Source organism: Bactrocera dorsalis, chromosome 5 (assembly GCF_023373825.1).
Source record: "Bactrocera dorsalis isolate Fly_Bdor chromosome 5, ASM2337382v1, whole genome shotgun sequence".
Lineage (NCBI taxonomy): Eukaryota > Metazoa > Arthropoda > Insecta > Diptera > Tephritidae > Bactrocera > Bactrocera dorsalis.
This window is the reverse complement of record NC_064307.1, coordinates 188,870-210,181: the sequence shown is the minus strand read 5'-3', so window position 1 is coordinate 210,181 and position 21,312 is coordinate 188,870. Positions and strand designations below refer to the sequence as shown.

At 33.6% G+C, this 21,312-nt stretch overlaps 2 protein-coding genes and 1 long non-coding RNA gene across 12 annotated transcripts; 1 reads left to right on the top strand and 2 right to left on the bottom strand.

Moving 5' to 3' along the window:
• Positions 1 to 44: 44 nt before the first annotated feature.
• On the bottom strand, positions 45 to 6,346 carry LOC105232784 (neurotrophin 1). 5 transcript variants are annotated; one of them, XM_029553075.2, is made up of 7 exons: positions 5,840 to 6,028; positions 3,899 to 4,334; positions 2,873 to 3,837; positions 2,459 to 2,581; positions 2,258 to 2,404; positions 1,558 to 2,188; positions 45 to 1,472 (listed from the first exon to the last, which is right to left on the bottom strand). In XM_029553075.2, exons 1-7 carry the CDS (start codon positions 5,893 to 5,895, stop codon positions 1,032 to 1,034), a joined length of 2,799 nt encoding a protein of 932 aa, XP_029408935.2. In that variant the 5' UTR covers positions 5,896 to 6,028; the 3' UTR covers positions 45 to 1,031. The 5 variants fall into 5 exon arrangements, with proteins under 5 accessions (XP_029408935.2, XP_029408933.2, XP_011212912.2 ...); XM_029553076.2 differs by having other exon boundaries at positions 890 to 1,391; XM_029553073.2 differs by lacking the exon at positions 5,840 to 6,028 and adding an exon at positions 6,040 to 6,346 and having other exon boundaries at positions 45 to 2,188.
• A 507-nt stretch (positions 6,347 to 6,853) lies between these two features.
• LOC105232785 (uncharacterized) lies at positions 6,854 to 19,768 on the bottom strand. 3 transcript variants are annotated; one of them, XM_049457698.1, is made up of 6 exons: positions 19,668 to 19,768; positions 16,445 to 17,016; positions 10,539 to 12,797; positions 10,209 to 10,402; positions 9,701 to 10,121; positions 6,854 to 9,621 (listed from the first exon to the last, which is right to left on the bottom strand). In XM_049457698.1, exons 2-6 carry the CDS (start codon positions 16,806 to 16,808, stop codon positions 9,311 to 9,313), a joined length of 3,549 nt encoding a protein of 1,182 aa, XP_049313655.1. In that variant the 5' UTR covers positions 16,809 to 17,016; positions 19,668 to 19,768; the 3' UTR covers positions 6,854 to 9,310. The 3 variants fall into 3 exon arrangements, with proteins under 3 accessions (XP_049313655.1, XP_011212917.2, XP_019848128.2); XM_011214615.4 differs by having other exon boundaries at positions 19,483 to 19,760; XM_019992569.3 differs by having other exon boundaries at positions 9,380 to 9,621; positions 9,681 to 10,121; positions 19,483 to 19,760.
• LOC125778687 (uncharacterized) lies at positions 17,578 to 20,739 on the top strand. 4 transcript variants are annotated; one of them, XR_007422869.1, is made up of 3 exons: positions 17,578 to 17,602; positions 18,699 to 18,989; positions 19,681 to 20,739. It is a non-coding gene; the product is annotated as an uncharacterized LOC125778687 (long non-coding RNA). The 4 variants fall into 4 exon arrangements; XR_007422866.1 differs by having other exon boundaries at positions 17,581 to 17,721; XR_007422868.1 differs by lacking the exon at positions 17,578 to 17,602 and adding an exon at positions 17,631 to 17,789.
• The last annotated feature ends 573 nt before the right edge of the window (positions 20,740 to 21,312 follow it).

The window sequence follows — 21,312 nt, the reverse complement described above, 5'->3', positions numbered from 1 at the left end:
CCATATTTTCCCCGAACCCTGGTACGTCTTAATAACAATTTCCGTTCTTCTAATTAGTGTATTTTATTTCTGTGGAAATTAACAATAGTCAAAAATAATGATTGTAATAATTTTGCGTATATTAATCAATGCATACACAAACATCTTTGACCCATAATTTATAAACAACCTTTAGTCACTTATTTCAGATAAATTTAAAATATTTATAAATGTATGAAATAGGCTTTGACCAACCATTAATGTCTTCGTATTGTTTATATATACTCACAAGTATTATTCCTATTTTTATTTCATCTTCTTTTCCACTAATTATAGGTTTACATATATGTGTGTATAAGGGTTCCTCTTTCAATAGCTACTAATTAAGAAAAACTCTCCATAGTTTGCTTAAACTACAACATATGCTTATTTCTATTGGTCATTATTGCTCTTAAAAAAATCCAAATATTTACATATATGGATATTTGCTATGCATTCCTACGAGAGAACTCGCTTTCGATAAAATTAATTAATAGTTTAATAAATACGCGGATTAAATTAATGAAATTATATAAATGGAATAAATAAATTATATTATATAATCAATACTCACATATCGTGAAAATTCTATAAATACGAAATATTTTTCTAATACGAATGACCTTTCATTTTTATTAGAACCGGTTGCCAGGTATTGTCATCCATATGAAGTCTGTTGACCATATCTACAGTACTTCCGGTTCTGTCTCGCAAACTCAATCCACTTCCTCCATTTCTTGTGTTAGCGCCTAAATTTTCCGATACAAATGGTGTTCGTGGTTTCATTATCTTTTGAGGATATATTTGTCCTTCACTACTATCATCAATTTTTTTCTGTTCGCCTATTGTTTTTACTGTTGCCACGACGGTGGAGTACTTTTGGTTTTCGAAAAAGTCAATAATAGGATGATAACTATAGTTTATTCTTTTTACACCAGGCTCAGATGATACTTGGGAAGTGTCTGATGAATTACTAAAGTCGGTTGAATTAGATTCAGTATTATGAATAGAGTTTACATGGATTGAAGGAACGTGTGGAGGCTGCGTGGAGGTCGGTTGTTCATGTTGCGAAAAGCTCCACTGATTTGGGTGGCCCGCTGTTGATGGCTTTGATCTCTTTCTTGTTCTATTGATTGATGTAATAATGGGGCGTGCTTCTGAGCGAAATCTTGGTATTGAGTTCTGCTCTGCATTGCCAAGAAATTGGTAATGTCTGTTAACCTTGTTGTTGGAGCTGTAATTACTTTGTTTTTGTTGAGTACCGTTATAGAACGAGTTCGGCCCTGACGTTTGATGGGCATTGGTGGCAATGCTGTTGCTACTTTCAACGACTCGGTGTTGAATGGTCGTTGTTGAAGAAGTTGGGTCTTCCCCTGCAATGGGAGAGTTAACGATGTCAGTAGGTGTGGATGTACCAGCGACTGCAGTAGAAATGGGTGAGATGCTAGTTGGAGCTGTATGGAGCACAGAATGAATACGTTGCCGTTTTTGTGGAGTTCGCTTATTAAAATTGGCCAAAGAGCTGGCAGAAAAGTTTACCTCTTGCTTCTGATGCAGCTCACTTGGTGCAATATCCAAATCTACACGCTCTTGATTGAAAGTATTAGCTGCACCCAGTCTTTTATGTGGCCGCCTACGTTGCGAATTCCTTATTGTATTTTTCGTAGTGGCCGATGTACTCAAAGTATGACCGAAATTCTGATGTTTATGCTGAAGATCTTGCTTATAATCAATGAAATCATATTCTTCTTCGCCACCAGGGGGGATTAGATATGATCCCAATGTTGGATTCGGTGATTGAAGTTTAGATCGACTATCTAACATTAACTCATTGTTATCATACTTTTTATGATTTCCTTTAAGATCATTAATAAGTTGGTAGTTTAAATCATCCTCATCTTGTTCGTCATTATAGTCGAGTTCTTCATTAATAGTCGAATATATATCTGAATTGAAAGCGGGTGTAAATTGTCTTGTTTTGGTGTCTGGTTTGAATGGAAAATGATGCCGCAATCCATCTATCTGACAAGAGCAACAAGTAGGAACCTTAAATATATCCACATGTAAGCCACGTGTTCTATCCCAACTAAGCAGGCGATGGTAATTATAGACCTGAGTGCAATGAGAACGATAGCTATGAGCCAAATAGGAGCAACTCTCTTGGGATGCACTGCTTGAAAAAATTCATAAAACAATGTTTTGCCTTCTTAAATAAAAAATATATATTTTAAATACTTACATGCATTTCTCCAATCTGAGTGTTTGAGTATGCTGGCCGGTATTAACTATATATTTCCATTCCCCAGATGCGGAACGAGCCTTTTGAGGACGCGCATACCGAACAATACTCTGACACATTCCACCTCCAGAAGCTTCGTTTTCTTTACTGAAGTTAATTTCATTTATAATGAAATTTTAGAATTTTATTAATTATACTAACCGACGGATAGAAATGTCGTCAATGTCATCAGTTGCATCCAACTGGGCATGCTTGTCATGATAATCGGCCCACAAAGCGACCATAGCGTTTTTATGTCGTCGAATGCTACCCATTATTAGATCTCTGGTATTGTATTCGACCATGTTATATAATTATGAACAAATAGTAATTTAAAATTTGAAGACTAAATTTCAAACTATTAAAAGAAAATCCAATTGAACCAGAAACCTTATAATAGTGTTGAATCTTAAGAAATTTGTATGAATGCTTGAAATTTACAGCCACGCTACAAACTAGTTATATCTATTAGTATATGTGAATTAGCAAAATTTTTGTCACAACTTTTAATAAGTGTTAAACGTGAAATTGAGGCAATAAGATATAATTTAATTTTTTAGAATTTCGGGCGCTTACAGTGGATAGTCCTCAGTTCGAATACACATAGAAGAAGTGAACCTCTCACATTTCTGTGGTGGCAAAACACCGTTATTACTTCCACCTCCATTATGTTGTCCTTCTATATTGGAACGAATGGGCGAAACTTGGCCTCGTTTTCGTTTCGTAGTTGTTGGTTTAGACCGACTGAGGTGCTTTTTATTGCCTGCAATGCGGTATCGTGGACCTGCAATTAGCTCTTCAGGAATGGGTAAAATTTCGTCCAACCCATTTACCATAGATTCATTGTTGTTTTGTAGATTTACTTCTATTTCTTTTAAACTAGCAAAAGCAAGATTCTCAACTTCTTGATGCGATTTTGAATGTTGAAGTTGATTTTCAGTAAATGTTCTATTTCCGATATCTATATACTCAATACTATTCGATCGATTCTTGCTGTACAAAGAATCATTACTTATGTCTTTTGCATTAATAAAAGCTGTGGTGTTCAATTGTATAACATTTCCTGTAATTCGACGACCAATATCGTCATCATCCATTGAAGGTAAATCTGAGCGAATTAATTTATGTGCAAATTCTGATGTTGTAGCCGTTCGTTTAGTTCGCTTCGGTGAGTTCTCAATCGAATTAAAAGTACTAAATTGTTCGATTGGGGGTGAAGTTGTATTCGATACTTCTTGCAATTCCTCATTTATACTTTTCGGATCTAACATTTCTTCACCAGTTTCACTGAAAAAGTCTTCTAATGACACTCCATTTTTAATGATAGATAAACCGTCCGTTTTCTTAATGTGTTCTTCATCCAGTAACTCTGTTGATGATACATCTTCCATGCGACGTTCTATATCCGGTGGCTGGTTATTTTGGCGCGGCAAATCGAGATCCAAACTCAAATATTTTCGAGCTGAATTACGTACAAGATTTGCAATATCATACACAATTGGAAGTAACAGTTTTTTGTCATTTCCAAACATCGCACGTACCTGTATAGTAATCAAAATAATAAAATTATTAGCCACAATAAACTTAGTAGATAAAATTCACCTGTTCTAATTTTAGGCCTTGGTTACCCTTCAAATTAATTTGTGCTGATATTAACGCAGACAATGTTAATCGCTGTTGAGGAGTTAAGGCACGTAATATTGGCATAACTTCCACAAACTTTTGACGCAACTGTTCATTAGTTAAGGCTTTCGAAAGTGCACTTCTCAAAACATGTTCTCTCAAATTAAAAGGGCGAATTCGGTTTTCTTCATCCAAGTCGCTCATTGTTACAAAAGTTTGAATAAAGTTATCGCCAGGAGCATTATGCAATTGATCTCTGATTCGCTCGTTGTTGTAATTCCACTCAATTTCCTTTAGGTCTGCGAAATCGAAATCGACCAAATCATCATCCGATGTCATAACTAACCATAGCAAACAAAAAAGGATGGCCCAAAATAATGTCTGGGGTTTTTTACCTGTCTGCATATTCGTGAAACTAAAAATACAATTTAGAATATTATAAAATAATACAAAATTACACTATACGTATTTATGCACAAAATTTAAACCTTATATTATCAGATTCAACCAAGTTATATCAAAATTCAAAATTTGTTTCAATATGAGTAATTTATATTTTTATTCGTTTTCTCCTTCTCCTGTGAGCTAAAAATGATGATACTTTATTTTATATTTTCCTTAACGATTAGACTTAAAAGCTACCGTACGGGAGTAGGAGTGGAGGATGTTCTAGATACTATATACCCTTTTTAAATTTTAGTCAGTTCTTCATAGTGTTAGAAGCTAAACTAAATACATATTTAACGAACAGCTCCGATATTGCATCAATATGTTTTCCGCAAACCGACAGAAAATTAGTAGAAGACGCGTTTTACAGTAGCCTTGGCAAGATTGAAAGTGAAAATTAATACAAATACGATGTGGACAACAATGAAGCCCACACTCATCCCACAAGTGGTAACCATTATTTCCAATAGATCAGAGATGAAACACAATTTGTTGCATCTTCACGACGTACAAAGCTCGTTTGACTGTTTCGGCTACTTGTACTCTTGGTTCAATGACTTTAATGTGCGAAGAAAAGAAAAATCGTTTATGTAAATATATACAATAATATAAAATATAATATTTCTCCGAGATTTATGCTAAGCTTAATTCTATAACTCGAATCTCCTCATACGCTAAATTCACAATTTTCCCACTTTTTGAATTTATTTTTAACTTTTCCGATTTTTACCTAATTATGATACAGACTGGTGCATTAGCAAAGTGCTTTTTTACTCCGAAGTTGCGACGAAGCAACTAAAAAGTATGTAAAGCTTTGTATATTAAACGCTGGGATATGTTTTTGAATATCGAAGTTCTTGCTATTCAATTTTGAATTTCGAGGCAATTCGTTGAAGAACCTTAGCAAAACGATTCCAATTGTTGCTCTTCGATAATGGTAAAACGAATAAAATACATATTTCAACACATATATACATATGTAAATATACAGATGAAAAAGAAAGATATGCGTATTCATCCGGGATTGAACTCTAAATGAAGAACACAGAATTGCAAAGATTTCAAAAATATTCGTTTATAATGGGAAAATAAAAAGATGAATGCAACTACCACCAAAAAACGTTCTACAATGCCAACATACACGCCAACTCTAATAGTTTGTATAAAAAAGAGTTACAGCCGAAGAAGAAAAAGTTGACACAATTTTCTATTTGTTAGGTATGTCTTTATACATACGTATGTAGGCATAAGTAAAAATACATTCATCTACAAGCCAATTTATACTGTTATGAAGGTGCACTGCGGCTGTAGCAAAGTGGAACATAATACATTTAAACACAACAGTTTCAAGCTTATGTGCATACATTAAGTTTTTACAAAAGAATCCAAGAAAGTTAAATTTCAGACTTTCCCTTCTAAAATTTCTATCAATTTGTATAGCAATTTTCATAACACATATTATTTCATAGGTACCTAGCTAGAATGTCTTCTTTTACCCACAATGAACTTTTTTTAATGCTGATATACATATAGTTTGATAGAGAAACTATCAATGGGCTTTCTACGACCTAAAACAATTTTTTTTTGCAAATTATAGAATCACTTTTATTTAGAACTAGTTATAAAATTTCAGATTATATGATGTTTTCATTTAGTTAAACATATTTATTTACACTGTGCACTTAATATTCCAGAAAACCGGTTTAATATTTATCGAAGAGTTGGTTAATGCGCTTTCCAAATGCCGGTCGTATCACGTTAAACTCATGCTAACAACTGACTCTATTGATGTACACTAACTATTAACATGGCTTCCAACTCTCAAATGTCAACGTTTGTGCATATTGCTGCTGCTTCTGTTAAATACATTCCGTAAACTAACATATGTATACTCGTAGTACATATGTATATACACACGTATTGTTAAATTGTTAATAAAGTAGTATATTTAAGTTTTATTTTTTGTGCTGTACTCGTATATTTTGAAAAATGAGGTTGCGTTTTTTTAGCAGAATTGAGTAAAAGCGTAACATATGTACTATAGTTTAATGCTCAAAATGTGGGATATAGATCTACAAATTACCCCAGCTCCCATGTGCAACATATAATGATTTTCATCAGTTCAGAATAAAATTGGGATTTTCTATTAATACGAGTATCTTTTATATTTAGCTTTGATTGAGTTCATATCACTTACATAATCTTATTAAGAGGTAATATAATTGTTCCGAATATAAAATATTACCATATTTACCATATTTCCTTCTTTTAATTAAAATTCTGAATCTTGTGCAGATCAACAGTTCCCCAGAATATACCGTAAATGACATTCTTCTGCTAACTGTTTCATGTTCATTCGCTTTAGAAATTCATACTCATCTAAGAAGTCATACATAACTGGTGAATAACTAACAGTCATAAAATCATGCATTATGTACGAAAGAGTATATATCAAGAATATGTTGGCAATGAGTACACCATATGACATATTTGAAAAATTACTACTTTTATTCATTAAAATTATAAGTAAACTGAATGCTTTTAAAATCTAGATACGTTGCTACGCCACATAGTGAAACATTGGATCACCGTGGGTGGTAATTTTAAACAAAGAGCGTTATTTTTAGAATATAAAGCGGTTGCAACATATTTTTTCTTGCCCATCTCATTTACTTAATTGCGAATATTTATGTTATTTAATCATTTCTCCTATTCTCGTTTTACACTGGTGTTTTACAATGATAGCTAAAATATTTTTATATTATACATATAAACATTGTATATATGTATATATATGTAACACTAAGTCATGTTAGTTAGACTATTATGTTAAAATTCAATACAATTCATAAATACAAAAATTATATTTCAAATTATAAGCATTTACAGTATGTTTGTAAGAATTATTTAAATATTTTTTTTTACTAAAAAAAATAATAATTATTATAACAACACATAGCAACTGTAAAAGTACAATAAATTATATTTTTTCTTGCCCATCTCATTTACTTAATTGCGAATATTTATGTTATTTAATCATTTCTCCTATTCTCGTTTTACACTGGTGTTTTACAATGATAGCTAAAATATTTTTATATTATACATATAAACATTGTATATATGTATATATATGTAACACTAAGTCATGTTAGTTAGACTATTATGTTAAAATTCAATACAATTCATAAATACAAAAATTATATTTCAAATTATAAGCATTTACAGTATGTTTGTAAGAATTATTTAAATATTTTTTTTTACTAAAAAAAATAATAATTATTATAACAACACATAGCAACTGTAAAAGTACAATAAATTGCGTACACATGGATTACACTGCAGCAGTATCGGTCAATTTATGCTTGAAAACTGTTGAAAATATTGGGTTCAGCGTCTGGACTTCTGCAAGCGTGCCCGTGGTGGCCATGGAAAAGGAATAAAGAATTTCATTGATATTGTTTCATTTAAAAAAAATTTTGTAGCGCTTTTATTGACCCGTTACAATTTCTATATATTGGGAATGCCAAAACAAAACTACATTATGTAGAAATTGAAGAAATTAATTAACAATTAACAGTTGTCGTCAAGTAAATGAGTGTATTTTAAATCATTCGATAGATAGATATATCCCGGAATGACATCATACCATATAATCATCGGTTGAGAATTATTCAATCATTATTATTCAGTGTAATTTCAATTCAACTCAATTATACAATGGCCCACATTTGGTAATCAAAAAGATTGCTGGAAATATTATTGTAGCAACCATTTTTACTGGAAATTTTAATGGAGAAATAGTCTTCTTACCTCTTGCCGATTTAATATGAATTTGAAAGTGTTTATAATTAAAAAACTATTAACATTATTGTTAAAAAATAAGAATGATCTACGCTCTTTTATTATCATAAGTATTATCAATTAACAACTTTGAAAATTAATAACTTCTTTCAATATATAAAATTAATAAAAAAAAAATCAATATGTGGTAATATACAAGTATATTATGTTTATTTGTGCTCCATGAAATTTAGAAGTAATCCACGGGGTTAATGTTACACCGGGAATAGCGTTTTCGTTTATATTCATAAATACAATTTTACTGTATTCAATAATTAATAATTAATGTATACCACATCCACAGCGAAGCGTGAACGGCGTCCTCTATAACATAATGAATCCGATTTAAATCTTTCATAAAAATGTGGTCATTATTATGGAGCTTTGCTTGTGTTCGAAAAGGTATTATACTTTAATCAGTACTGGTCATTTAGTAACATAAGGTAAAAACGTTCAAAATTGAGATTATTTTAACAAAATTTTGTATAAAAAAAACTACGGATTTTTCTGTTTATTTTTTATTAATATTACATTTCAATTTATTAGAAAGGTTAATACTCTTGGATGTTAGGTTATTCTGTTTAGTATTATATATTTCATTCATGGGAAAGAAGGTATTAAAGATACCTCTGCAGCATATTATCTTTATTATTAGTTATAATATTCTAAACAAATCATAATTTTCTAGAGACTAGAAGAAAATCTAATTAAATGATCTTAGCTTATGCATGTGTGCTTATATACAATTAAATGTTTTTGAGATTACGACTATCGTTTATTTGTAAATAACAATTTAAAATCTTAATATGTACATTGTGTGGGGTTTGTTAAGTTCTTAAGTATACATTTTTACATTGATAAAATTAAACTATATTATAATATATATATACTATGTTCCTATATACATATGTATGTATCAATTCCACTTGTAAATTCCTGTAAATGGATATAATGTAAATAATACTGCTGCTAGCACTTGTTGATATCAGGAGATAATTTGGATTAAGTTTACTGTAAAGTTATTAACATAATATTGTAAGCCAAAAACACTCTTGGAATTATTGGAAAATATTATATATTAAAAGTGGTAGGTTTCAGTTATGGTCATATTTCGCATTCAAACTCGGATATTCGTTGATTGAAATAAACCATGCCATGTTCCAGATCTTCACTAAATCCGCTAACATCCATATAGTCCGATTCTGCCGAGTCATCCTCATCCCATTTGTGGAGGGAACGAGATATTTCCTGTCTCGCATATGAAAACGAAGGTCGTAAATGGGAATCCTTATGCCAACATCGAGTCATTAAATTGTAAAATTCTAAACGCGATTCCTTTGGCAGCTCTGGCCTAAGACCATTTGGAACTCGTCGGATAACTTCGCGTCCTGTTAGATTGGCATATGGTGTAGATCCTAAAAGAATGCATAAATGTTTTCATTATGTATATGTATTATAAATAGTAACTAGTAACCTTTTCTATGAATCTCTTACCCAATGTAGATATTTCCCACAATACTATGCCAAAAGCCCATACATCAGTCTCATGCGTAAAAATATGATATTGTAACGCTTCTGGTGCCATCCATCGTATTGGTAATGCAGGCCTACGATTAATCGAATCATGAGCATGTCCATGACTGTGATCATGAGAATGGGTTCTTTTTTCAATAGCATCTTTTGTTGGGATTTGGTTTGTATTGAAGTTATTGTTCCAATGGTTTATTATGAAACGGCTGCCGAAATCTAATTTCCTCTTCGTATTGCTACTTATTATTTTGTTAGCACTCTTTAGGTCAACCTCTTGCTGCTTACATTCACCTTCTAAATCAATTGACATTCCAAAATCACAAATTTTACAAACACCATTATGATCCAGAAGGACGTTGCGTGCGGCAAGATCACGATGTACAATCTTTAATGAAGGTTAAAGGATAAATTCAGTATATGTAAGATCATATCTTCTGTTAAAAATACAAGTATGTATTGTAACTTTATTTACCCTCTTTTCAGCAATGTACTCCATTCCACAAGCAATGTCTAATGCAAATCCACCTAGCGTCCGTGGCGACAGAGGTGTGGAACTGCGACCACCAGGCACTGAGGCTGGTAAAATATTTACAGCACTACGCGCAGCGCGCAGTAATGACAACAATCGTCCACGCATTGCATACTCCATAATTAGCATGTGTGGCTCTAAAATAAATATTTAATTAGTAAAAAGTAGTCATTGTAACTTTCATATACCACTACTTCATGTCAATTCGTGGCTCATGGTCGAATATTTACAAATATATTGGTATATAAAAGGGAGACCTTTAACGACACTAACCAATTTCTAAGCAGACGCCAAGCAGAGTCACAACGTTTTGATGTGAACCCAGTTTTCGCATAATGTCTGCTTCTTCTTTCAAACTGGATTGAGGACTGAATTTCCGGATCGTTTTAACGGCAACAATACGTGTAGCTCCAAAATGGCCGCTAAGATTATCTGCCTCAGCTTTCCACACTTGACCAAAGTTACCCTCACCTAGTAGACTCTTCAGGCGAATATTGCTACGATCAAATTCTTGCTCACTAGTCACTGAGCATTGTTCATCATATCGCATGTCCTCATTTGTTTTCCGAGAGGTAACTTTGTTAATTGCTTTCGGAAGATCGGATCGGTGATGGTCGATTTCATAGTTTTCCTTTTCGCCTTTGTTTTGAAACTTCGAATCAAGTTTCTTTACAGGACTAATAGGCTGTTGGTCACCAATGCATACATCGAAATCTTCCTCAATTTTAACGGTGCGACGAAATATGTATGATCGCACAAGGTAAAGGGTAAGTGCACAAAGAGGTATTATTCCGATTCCAGCCAGCACCATGGTGGCAATATTAACGCGCCGCATATCTAAAGATACTTCTCTATCATTGGCGACGAAAGTATACTTAATATCTCCTCTATTTATATTCGTTTGCTCAAGCTGAGTCTGTTTTTTCATTGGGGCTGTTTCTATAACACCTACAAGAGAGGGTTCAATATCTTCATTTGAATTGGGAGAAGATGACTCTAACGGCACAGATGGTGTTTCAGTGATTGGATTCTCATAGGAGTGTCTCGATTTCAAAGTCGGGTGTAATATTGCACCTGGTTTGTCGATGATTTCTATTTCCCCATTTGATCGATCTCGAGAAGACTGGTTAAGAAATATAACTATGTTTTCATCATTTTTTATTTCTTGAGTGAGACTTGGGCCTAGAGCTCGAAGTTTCTCAATGTCCTCTTTAACAATGGCCCTTGAATTTGTATTATTTGTAGTTGGTTTTACAGTTTCGTGACTATTAATTTCTTGTGTTACTTTTTGGTTCAGAAAATCAGGGTTTCTAATCCCCTCTTCATCAACTGTTCTTGGTCGAACAGTAGGTGAAACTGGTGATAATTTTCTGAACGCAGAAGAGGTGATTTTTATGATTGAGTCATTTGGTACAGTTGTATTTCTGACAAATGTTTTCATTGTAGCGTTGGTTGAATGAACGCGAAGCGTTGTAGGGTACAAAATAATGGGTGAATCAGACACAAAGTTTTTAGTGAATTCTGTGGTGGTCTGAATAGGCCCAGAAGTTTCATTACTCTCGTCGGAAACCGTTATTAATAATGGTGTAGAAGAAACAACTGTAGATGTAACAGATGGTAGTTTTGTTAATTGTAAAACAACTCTTTGGTCCATATTCTGTTCTTTATTTTCATTGATGAAAGATGCTATACTTTCGTTGTTAAAAGAAAGTCCACTCTTAGTTTCCACGGAAGTTATTGCACTCGCATGCGGAGGCGAACGTCTAGAATAGTTGTATCCTCGATCTCTATATTTATATCTTGATCGGCTGCGCTCAACAGCGGTTAAAGTTGATGAAGAGACGCGTGAGGTAGGAGTAGTAGGACCTAATTTATTTGCAGAAATCTCCAATAGCCTGGGAAGTCCCTCGCTAACGGAAGTAATAGTCAATGTATCGGGCTTAATAGGTGGAAGTTTTTCACCGAAGTACAAGTACGGTTGGATATCATCTTCCTCAATGGAACTGGAAGTAATGGTTACTGATGATAAATCCTTATTTTTAGGCCGCACTTTCACATTTTTCATAACATCTTGTATATGATTTGATGTATCATTTTGTCCCTTTGCAACAATAAATAGTCCATGGGAAGATTCGTCCGTAAAGAGTATCTCGTTGTTGTCTCGATCGGAGGTCAGCGTAGCTGAACCGGTTAGAGATGATTCGTGAATGATAACCGTACCATTCATTGTACGTGTTAAATTAGAGCACTTTCGCATACAACTAGCAGTCGTACGACGCGTAAAGTTCTTTGTACAGTTTTTTAAACAATCTGATCGTACATCACTTGGTGCTTTAGATGTTGTCTCTAAGAGTGAGGATCGTCCGGTGGTGCCAAGGCGTGTTCGGACACTCACACGAGGTAATGCATTACGACGGGCAGCCAGAACCATCATCAGTCTCCGCTCCCTCTCCTGTGAGGATATATTTGACGAAACAGAAAGTCGTACTGGTCGATGCGTTGTTGGAGTGATACTCGACGTTTCCGAGAGAGCTATCGAAGGAAATAAAAGTTAAGAAAATGTTTATAAAATTAATAAACACATTATCTTATGTATAAAAATAAGTTGGGTTTTTGTCTGTTCGCTATAGCTGACTAAACCGTTGCATGAAATGAAAAACGGCCTGAACCACTTTGAAGAGAATCCGATGAAGTTGGTTTGTAAAAAAAAAATCAGTAAATGTTCACTTTTAACCGACTTACGAGCATAAATTCAAACAAAATTTCATTATTACAGGTAGGTAGGTAGGAGTGCAGCCCTGTTGCGCCGTTTTGATACACTATTCGTAGAACCTCCTGTATCTGCTATTACGTTTCACCTTCTCTCTCAAACCATTTAAAGGTTTCGATGAAACTATTTATGTCTGATATGCTTTTAGTAGAAATCCATTCAAGGTTTGGTGCTTAATGGATTCCAAGTGTTTTGTGTCGGATCTATGCTAGAACTGGGCATTCGCAGGAAAAGTGGAAAATTGTTTCCTTGTTCCCTGCTACTCCGCAGCCTCGGCAGATGTCGGTGTAGGGCATACTCATTTTGGACGCATGTTCCTCAAATGGCCAGTGCCCTGTAGTGGTAGCTGTTGCTCTGTAGATACTTTTTCTTGACCTATTTAATAAGTCGTTAGTTCTTTTTCTGTCATATGTTGGCTATAATTGTTTAGTTATGATGCATTTTGTAATGTTATTTGCAACTTGTTGAAATTGTCTATTGATCTCTCCTTTGATCGATCCTAGCGGGCTTGGTATTAGCTCCGCCTCGGATTCGTTGAGGAAAGCTCCTGCCTTTGTTAACTCGTCTGCTTTTTCGTTACCGAAAATGTTCCTGTGACCGAGAACCCAGATCAAGTCTAGTTGGAGCTTGTCCTTTATTGAGCTTAGTGCTTTCAAAGCCAGGAGCGCCGCCTGGCTATCCGTAAATATAGTTGCTTTATGTATATTCGTATGCCTAGATCAGCGGAGAATACCCCGTGCCTACTCCGCAGTCCATTTTGGACCCGTCGGTATAGACTGAAATGTTATCCTCCTGTCCTATTGAACCTCTTCTCCATTCTCATCTAGATGGTATCCTCACCTGGAAGTGTCTATTGAAATCCAGCTTTGGGAGAATGTAGTCTGATTTATTAATGGTGAGCTTGTTTAGGATTGGACTATGTCCGTAGTTCTGCTGATTCCAACCACCCAATTCTCCGCAAATGCTGCGGATTTAATTTTCTAATGTTGTATTGTTTATTTAGCGCTGGCCACCATACCAAAGCTCCATATGTAAGTATAGGTCTTATGACAGCCGTATACATCCACATGATTATAGTTGGTTTGAGGCCCCAATTCTTGCTGACGATTCTCTTACAAGTATAGTAGGCCATGTATGCTTTATTTATTCTTTTTTCTATATTTATTTTCCAGGACAGTTTGTCCTATCCCCCAAGTAATTTGCTGTGGGGGATAGAGTGAGTGTTGTACCGTTTAGTACCGGAAGTTGAAACTGAGGGATTTTGGTTCTGTTTGTGAATAGCATCAGTTCTGTTTTGTTCGGGTTAACACCTAGTCCATTGTTCTTAGCCCATAGGTTTAACCTTCGAAGTGCTCTTTCCATAATCTCGCTGACTGTTGAAGAAAACATGCCTGATACCAACAACACTATATCGTCTGCATATGCTACTGCTTTCACTCCTCCACCGTTTAGTTGGAGTAGTACGAGTATTTAGTGCAGCGCTACAACCCATAGAAGCGCCCTCCTTCAGGCGTCCCTCTACTCACATAACTTTTTTGTGTTGCAGTGCCGTTTGAAGCTATAATCTTCCTATTCTCAAGCATCGATAGTATCCATCTGCACACAGTGTCATCTATGCCACCATGTGCCAGAGAATTAATTATAGCATTTACTTCTATGTTATTGAAGGCGCCCTCTATGTCTAGAAAAGCAGCCATGGTGTATTGTTTGTGGTGTAGTAATTTTTCAATTACACTTGTCACCTCGTGAAGGGCAGTTTCGGTTGATCGGCCCTTTATGTACGCATGTTGGCACTTCGATAACTTATCCGCCATTATTGTTCTTACATGTAAATCTATTAGCCTTTTTAGCACCTTCAGCATAAAGGAGGTAAGGCTTGTAGGTTTAAAATCCTTGGCATTCTCGTGTGTTCTTCTGCCTGGTTTTGGAAGGAACACAACTTTACTTCTTTTCCAACTTCTTACGATGTAAGATAGTTGAATGCGGTGGTTCTGGTTGAACCCTCGTTGAACGTGTTTGCTGACTCCCGGGGAAGTGCGTTGTAATTAGTACCTCCAGAGACTCTTTTGCCGAGGAGGTCCAATCACTTCCCTCCGCCCTAATGTAGGCAGTATTAATTAATGCATTATTATAGAGAATGTTATTTAACATTTAGCTAAGGTGCAACACACTGATAAGGTCGAGTGAAGTCTGAATAAAATGAAAAATGGAGTAGAGAAATAATTTGCATGGGTCAACATATAATTTTAAAGTTTCGAATTTTGTTAGAAATTAGAATAACAATTAAAACTTCGCATCTTTCTATTATAAAAATCATATGTGTACTGAAATATTATATTGGGTTGTAATTAGTGCAAATTTAATGCTTTATAGCTTCACATAATTGTTTTTGATTTATAATAATCACGAGCGAACAAGCTATTTTAGCTGCAAAAAATATCGATATTTACCCTTTCAAATACAACAGTAATTGCCTGGCAATGAGAAAATGTTCAAATCGAACGACATTGTTACCGATCCTGAGTAAGTAGTCAAATATTCTGTTGAAATTTTTGAATTCGCTTGATTAGCCTATCATTTGCTTCCAAACACGTATCGAATATGGATTACACGGATTGTTGTTAATGATCAACGTTGACACACACCATATGGAGCCAGCAAGGCGTTTATAATATCACAACAGAAAATCGCATTGGCAGATGCATCGCCAGGCATTGCGGTTACTTTGAACTTTTAAAATTCGCAAAACAAAGATTAATAGCATTGAAGATAGTGGGTATACCACTTTAATAAGTTAATAAGGTTTTTTGTTGCTTTTGAGTTTAATGTTTGTGACAAGAAAAGCGCGCAAAGATAAAGAGCTATGAAATGGCGAATCGAAGGCAGCTATTATACTAAATGTAACTCAGAAGAAGGCTTATCGCTATGACTTTATACTTTAAACAGTTATTGCACTTTTTGCTTATTTAAACTAATCGAGTTATAGAAGAGATAAATTGGTCACCAAATTGTTTTGAAAACAACTTTTAAATTAAATGCATTTTTTTTTCTTAAATCAATTCAATCCACTGTACATTTATACTCGTATATACATTTGTTATCTGGAGAATAACATAAAAAAGATGGGTCAATGAAAACTTTTGGTCTTCTCGCTCTCAGATTAAGATGGTTTAAGGATGATATACAGGAAGGAAAAAGTGTGTTGACATCTAACCGAGGGGTAAGGACTAATCATACATTTATACATTTATACATATTTTACTTATTTATCATCGACGCGAATATCATTCCATCTGCCCTTACTTAACTTTTCTATGGCTATCGTTTTGACTTTTTTTAAAGAAAATAATGTCATTGAAAATTAAGCCGAAAGACAACTAATAAATTTTGATTACATATCAGCACTAACCTTCAACCATACTTAGCGTATCTCCTGAAGTTTTCTCGTCGGTATCCAGTTCGGTAGAATTTTGAAGTGGTACTATTGTTGACGATATCGATACATCTGTCCCGCTTTCCAAGGCAAAATATTTATATTTAACACTGCGGGGTTGCAACCGCTGATTAATTTTTTTACCGCGTTCAGCTTCAGAAACATCAAATTCCATTGGCATTGATTTTTGTTGCACGCGTTCATATTCACTATTAAATATATCGCTTTTACCTAGCTGAGGGATAACTAAGTTTTTGCCATTGCTACTGCTAAAAACTGTGAATAAAAGCACTACTACTATCAGCTCAATTGTACGTGCCCATTTTTGATTGTACATCATCACAGTTTATCAGCGACGTTCATTTATTAGACTTCTGCTTTTTGTTCTAGAAATGTTTATTCCTATCTATTTTTAATGTAAAAATAAGATGGTTCGAGCACCTGCAACGTTAACCTTTCACATTTCGGCGATAATATCGAGTCAGAATGATTATCTTTCAAAATTAATTATTGATGGTGATAGCCGAGAGTTTATCATACATCGAAATCTGAAAAGAAATTAATAAATTTGAGGAAATAGTATTATTTACTAAAGAACGCTTTGAACCACATAATGAAGATAGTTTTTCAACTTTTTTTTTTAATATCACACATTTTGACCAATGCAAACGGTTTAGGACCAGAGAGACCTAACTTTTGGCATTGCTGAGATGTATTCAAAAAAATATTTTCAAGCAATTTTACAAATTTATAACTCATACACTGCGCGACATATTCAGCATTGGGATTGTTAGAATAACTTTATATAGTACATATATGGGGTTTTTAAGTAATTTTTGTTACAATTGACCGATATATGCATGTCGATGAACTTATATGGCATAAAGCCAACCGGAAGTTTGAAAATTCAATAGTAGTTATATAAGAGATAAGGGAGTATTGAACCGCTTTTATCTATTTACATTGTGACAAAAAAACGGTAATTGTAAATAAATTCCCCGGGTAAACGATATTTCAAAAAATGTATGTATTTTGCTAAGTTGGTAGGACTGCCCTTAATTACTCTACCAAATATCAGCCCGTTCTGTCAACTAGTTTGTTTACAACAGCTGTTTAAGTCGGTATACCCCAGTAGTACGCTGCGATTTTTACAAACAAAACTTTTTGTAATTTTCCCAAATTTCGTGTGCGGAATCATTGCGAATGTTGGAAGAGTTTTATTAAAAAAGTGATGGATATGGCTCTTGAAAATGGTCAGAGAAGTGTTAGAGAGATGGCAAGAGAGCTCGACATCTCTCGGGAGGCCGTTCGAATGATTTTGGTGGATATTTTGGGAATTATACGTTCTAAAATGAGTACGATTGTGACCAAATTCAAGGCCAAAACCCAATGAATACCATCGATCGCTAACCGTATTCACAAGATTTGGCTCCGTGTGATTTTTTCTTATTTCCCAAACTGAAATTGTCGCTCCGTGAAACGGGGTTTCAGTCGATCGATGAAATAAAGCAAAATTCGCAGAAGGAGCTGAGGCCATCCCAGAGGATGCTTAAGAAAAGTGTTTCGAAAGTTTTGGTCCGAATTTAATAATTTTTTGTGGCAAGAAACACGTGTACCAAGTTCCTATAAGATATATCAAACTTTCCTCAAGTTACAGCTTGCACAGAGGGAGGGACAGACGGACAGACAGTCACCAAGATCTATCTATCTCGATTACTTTTAGGTGATACAAACAACGGCTAGGTGAACAAAACTATTATACTCTGTGGCAACGTCTTGCAATACATACTATAAAAATAGATATCTGCGATTTGTTTACGTCTTTCTGGTACATGTATGTACATATGTATATTAGAGCAAATGGCGGCAAATTTAGTTTACTCACTACATTGAAAATATCAAGATTTGATTTATTTACAATGTTTTACAGTCATTTTCCGACTGTGATGTCAGAGACTGTTTCTTGCTAATTTTGTGTTGCTAAAACCGAAAAATAATAAGAATTTCCTAACGACTAAGATTTTTTATGTTGCAGTGGAGGGGCGTAAGGGTTAAAACGCCAGCATTTACTTAAATGACCGAAATAGCTACTCATGATAACAAATTTTTAAATTCATGTTCGTAATTAGGACACCTCAAATACCCGATGGATCTTTTGGCACATCACTCACAAAATTTTCTTTGGTTTGTGTTTATTTACACATCACACACATCTGATTTTTATCTTCAGATCCGTGTTTATAACCAATTATTTAAAAAAATGTAGAATGTGAAGTTGAATATAAAAATATAGCTTCTTCACAAATTTATTTGTTTTAATACCGAAAAATAAATTATACAACCAGCGAATATAATTAATCATGCATATATAAGTTGGAAGCTTTTAATCGTTGAATTTAATAGTGACCAACAATTATAGTTATTGCTTAAACCAGCGCTTTACCCCGCGTTGATTGGAATGTAGTAAGAGAGCTGCAACACTAACTTGTTTTTTGTATCTAAAAGTGAACTTATAATATATGTAAGTCTTATATACTGCAAGAGAGTGGGTTGCATGTACATAAGTACATACATATGTATTTATGTACTTAGTTGATATACATAATCATTTCCCATTTTAGTTTTTTTCATATGTATATAATATTATTTAATTCACACACACGTGTGCAAAGTATTTAAAATATTTGACAAATTTTTAATGCACATACATTTATGGGTGAGCTAGATATGTAACATGTTTTTCATATTCGCAATTCGATGCACACTTTACATTATACATATGCACATATATCTGAATGTGTAGTTAGTTATTTTCAATTCTTTTTGTTTGAGGTTTCGGTGATGTATTTTGTAAGCTCACATATGTAGTAAGTGCACAATAAGCGAAAGCTTAGCTTATTATACATAGTTTGAAACGAAAACTGAAATTCACAAACTCTAACACACGTTATCTGTATATATATATAGATAGATGTAAATTAATTCATTTAAATGAAACTTGTGCTGGGTCCCACCTGTTGAATAACAAGGCAAAATTAGCGTTGTAGTATACAATGCTTGAAATATTACAGCGTTCCAAAAACTTGTTCACTGTTTTGCTAAAGCAAATTATTTTATTTTTAAGTTTTCTTTGATCTGCTCTAGCCAGCAAAATTGGACTTGCTACTTCCTTTTGCTGAATGTTATCATTATATTTTACATTTTATTTTCAGTGTACCAACTGGCAAATCACCATGTTTATTCATAATTTCTCCGTATTATCTGACTTTAACCTGGAGTTGCTTCGCGTTAACTGAACTAAAAGTTAAAGCTTCGTTTGGCTGAGAAACGAAAAACCTAGTTATAACAAAATGGCGTCATTAAGAGCTATTTTTCGATAAAGCTTTTAGCTAGTAAAACAAATATTAAATGTATGAATATGCTTTGGCAAGCTATCTTCGAATGCTGCATAATCTGCTCTATTACAAAAATGTATTGTACTTTGTTATTTTAGTAATATGAACATTAAATAACGATTCAAGTTTTGGTATATGTGTACGTTATTTATATTCAAAATTTATAATTTGAAAGTTCAAAGTAATTAAATTGTGTAAACATGTTTACAACAACAATAGTAATAACATTTATGAATTCTCTATTATGCAAGGCTAACATCGATAATACTCACTATTTTTTGAATTTTGGAGTTTAAATTGATAAAATATGTATCTTTGAATAAAATACATATACATCATTTTTTATTTATATTGTTGCGCTTTCCACTATTTTATAATTATCCTTTGCTCAATAAACATATCTAATATGTTGAAAATTTATTTATTAAATGGTTATTTTATAATATAAGAGTTTTTGCCTATAATCCTCTTTTACAATTCAGAAAACTATTTTTAAATAGAAATGCGGTAATATATTATAATAAAACTTGTAGGTAAAAATCTTAGCACGCATGCGTATCGATTATTCATATAAGAACAATTGTTGTGTTTATTTGTAAAGAACATAGATTGTGATAGATAGATGAACAAGAGAACGTGTATCACATTCTCTGCATGAACTTTCTCTATATTTCTATGTTCTCTGCTGCTTCGGACTGGGCGGCATCTAGCGACAAACGCTGCTTCTCGAAATAAATGTATGTGGAAAATAAAAAAATAAGAAATATACTTTTTTCTAAAAATATATTTCTTGAAATAAAAGATTTCACATTTTAAGACTTCAATAATTGTAACATAATTTTTATATACCAATTAAATAAATAAATTTAATATGAACTACGACTCTTACACATTAATTTTTTGGAAAAATATATTAAATTATTTTGAAAATGTACTTGCTTATAAATTAGTACTTTACAGTGGTGCTCCAGTATAACAAACGCCGATATAACGAATGTTCAATATAACGAACGCTGTTTTTCAATACATTGATGACTCTATATAACGAAAGCTGGAAATTGGATGAACTCGATATTACGAATATATGGCGTTTGTATTTGGTTTTGGTTGTATTACAACAAAAAACAATGCAGGCAGTTAAATACCCGTTAGTTCTTGTTATTGTTGAGCTATTTTTCTTAAAGAATTCTATTTATTTTTTTATGTACGCTTCATTGCGCGAAATATCAGTTGTGAGTTCAAAGTGGTAAAGTGAGGATATCGCATAAGTTATTTAAAAATGCCTTCAATTCGGAAACGGCTTTGCTTGGGTGACAAATTAAAAATAATTGACGAAAATAAAAAGGAGAAACCCTTAAAGAAATCTCTTTGAAATATGGTATTCCAAAATCGAGTGTTTGCACAATTTTAAAAAATTGCCGGAAAGTGATAAGAAGTGTTAAAGGTACA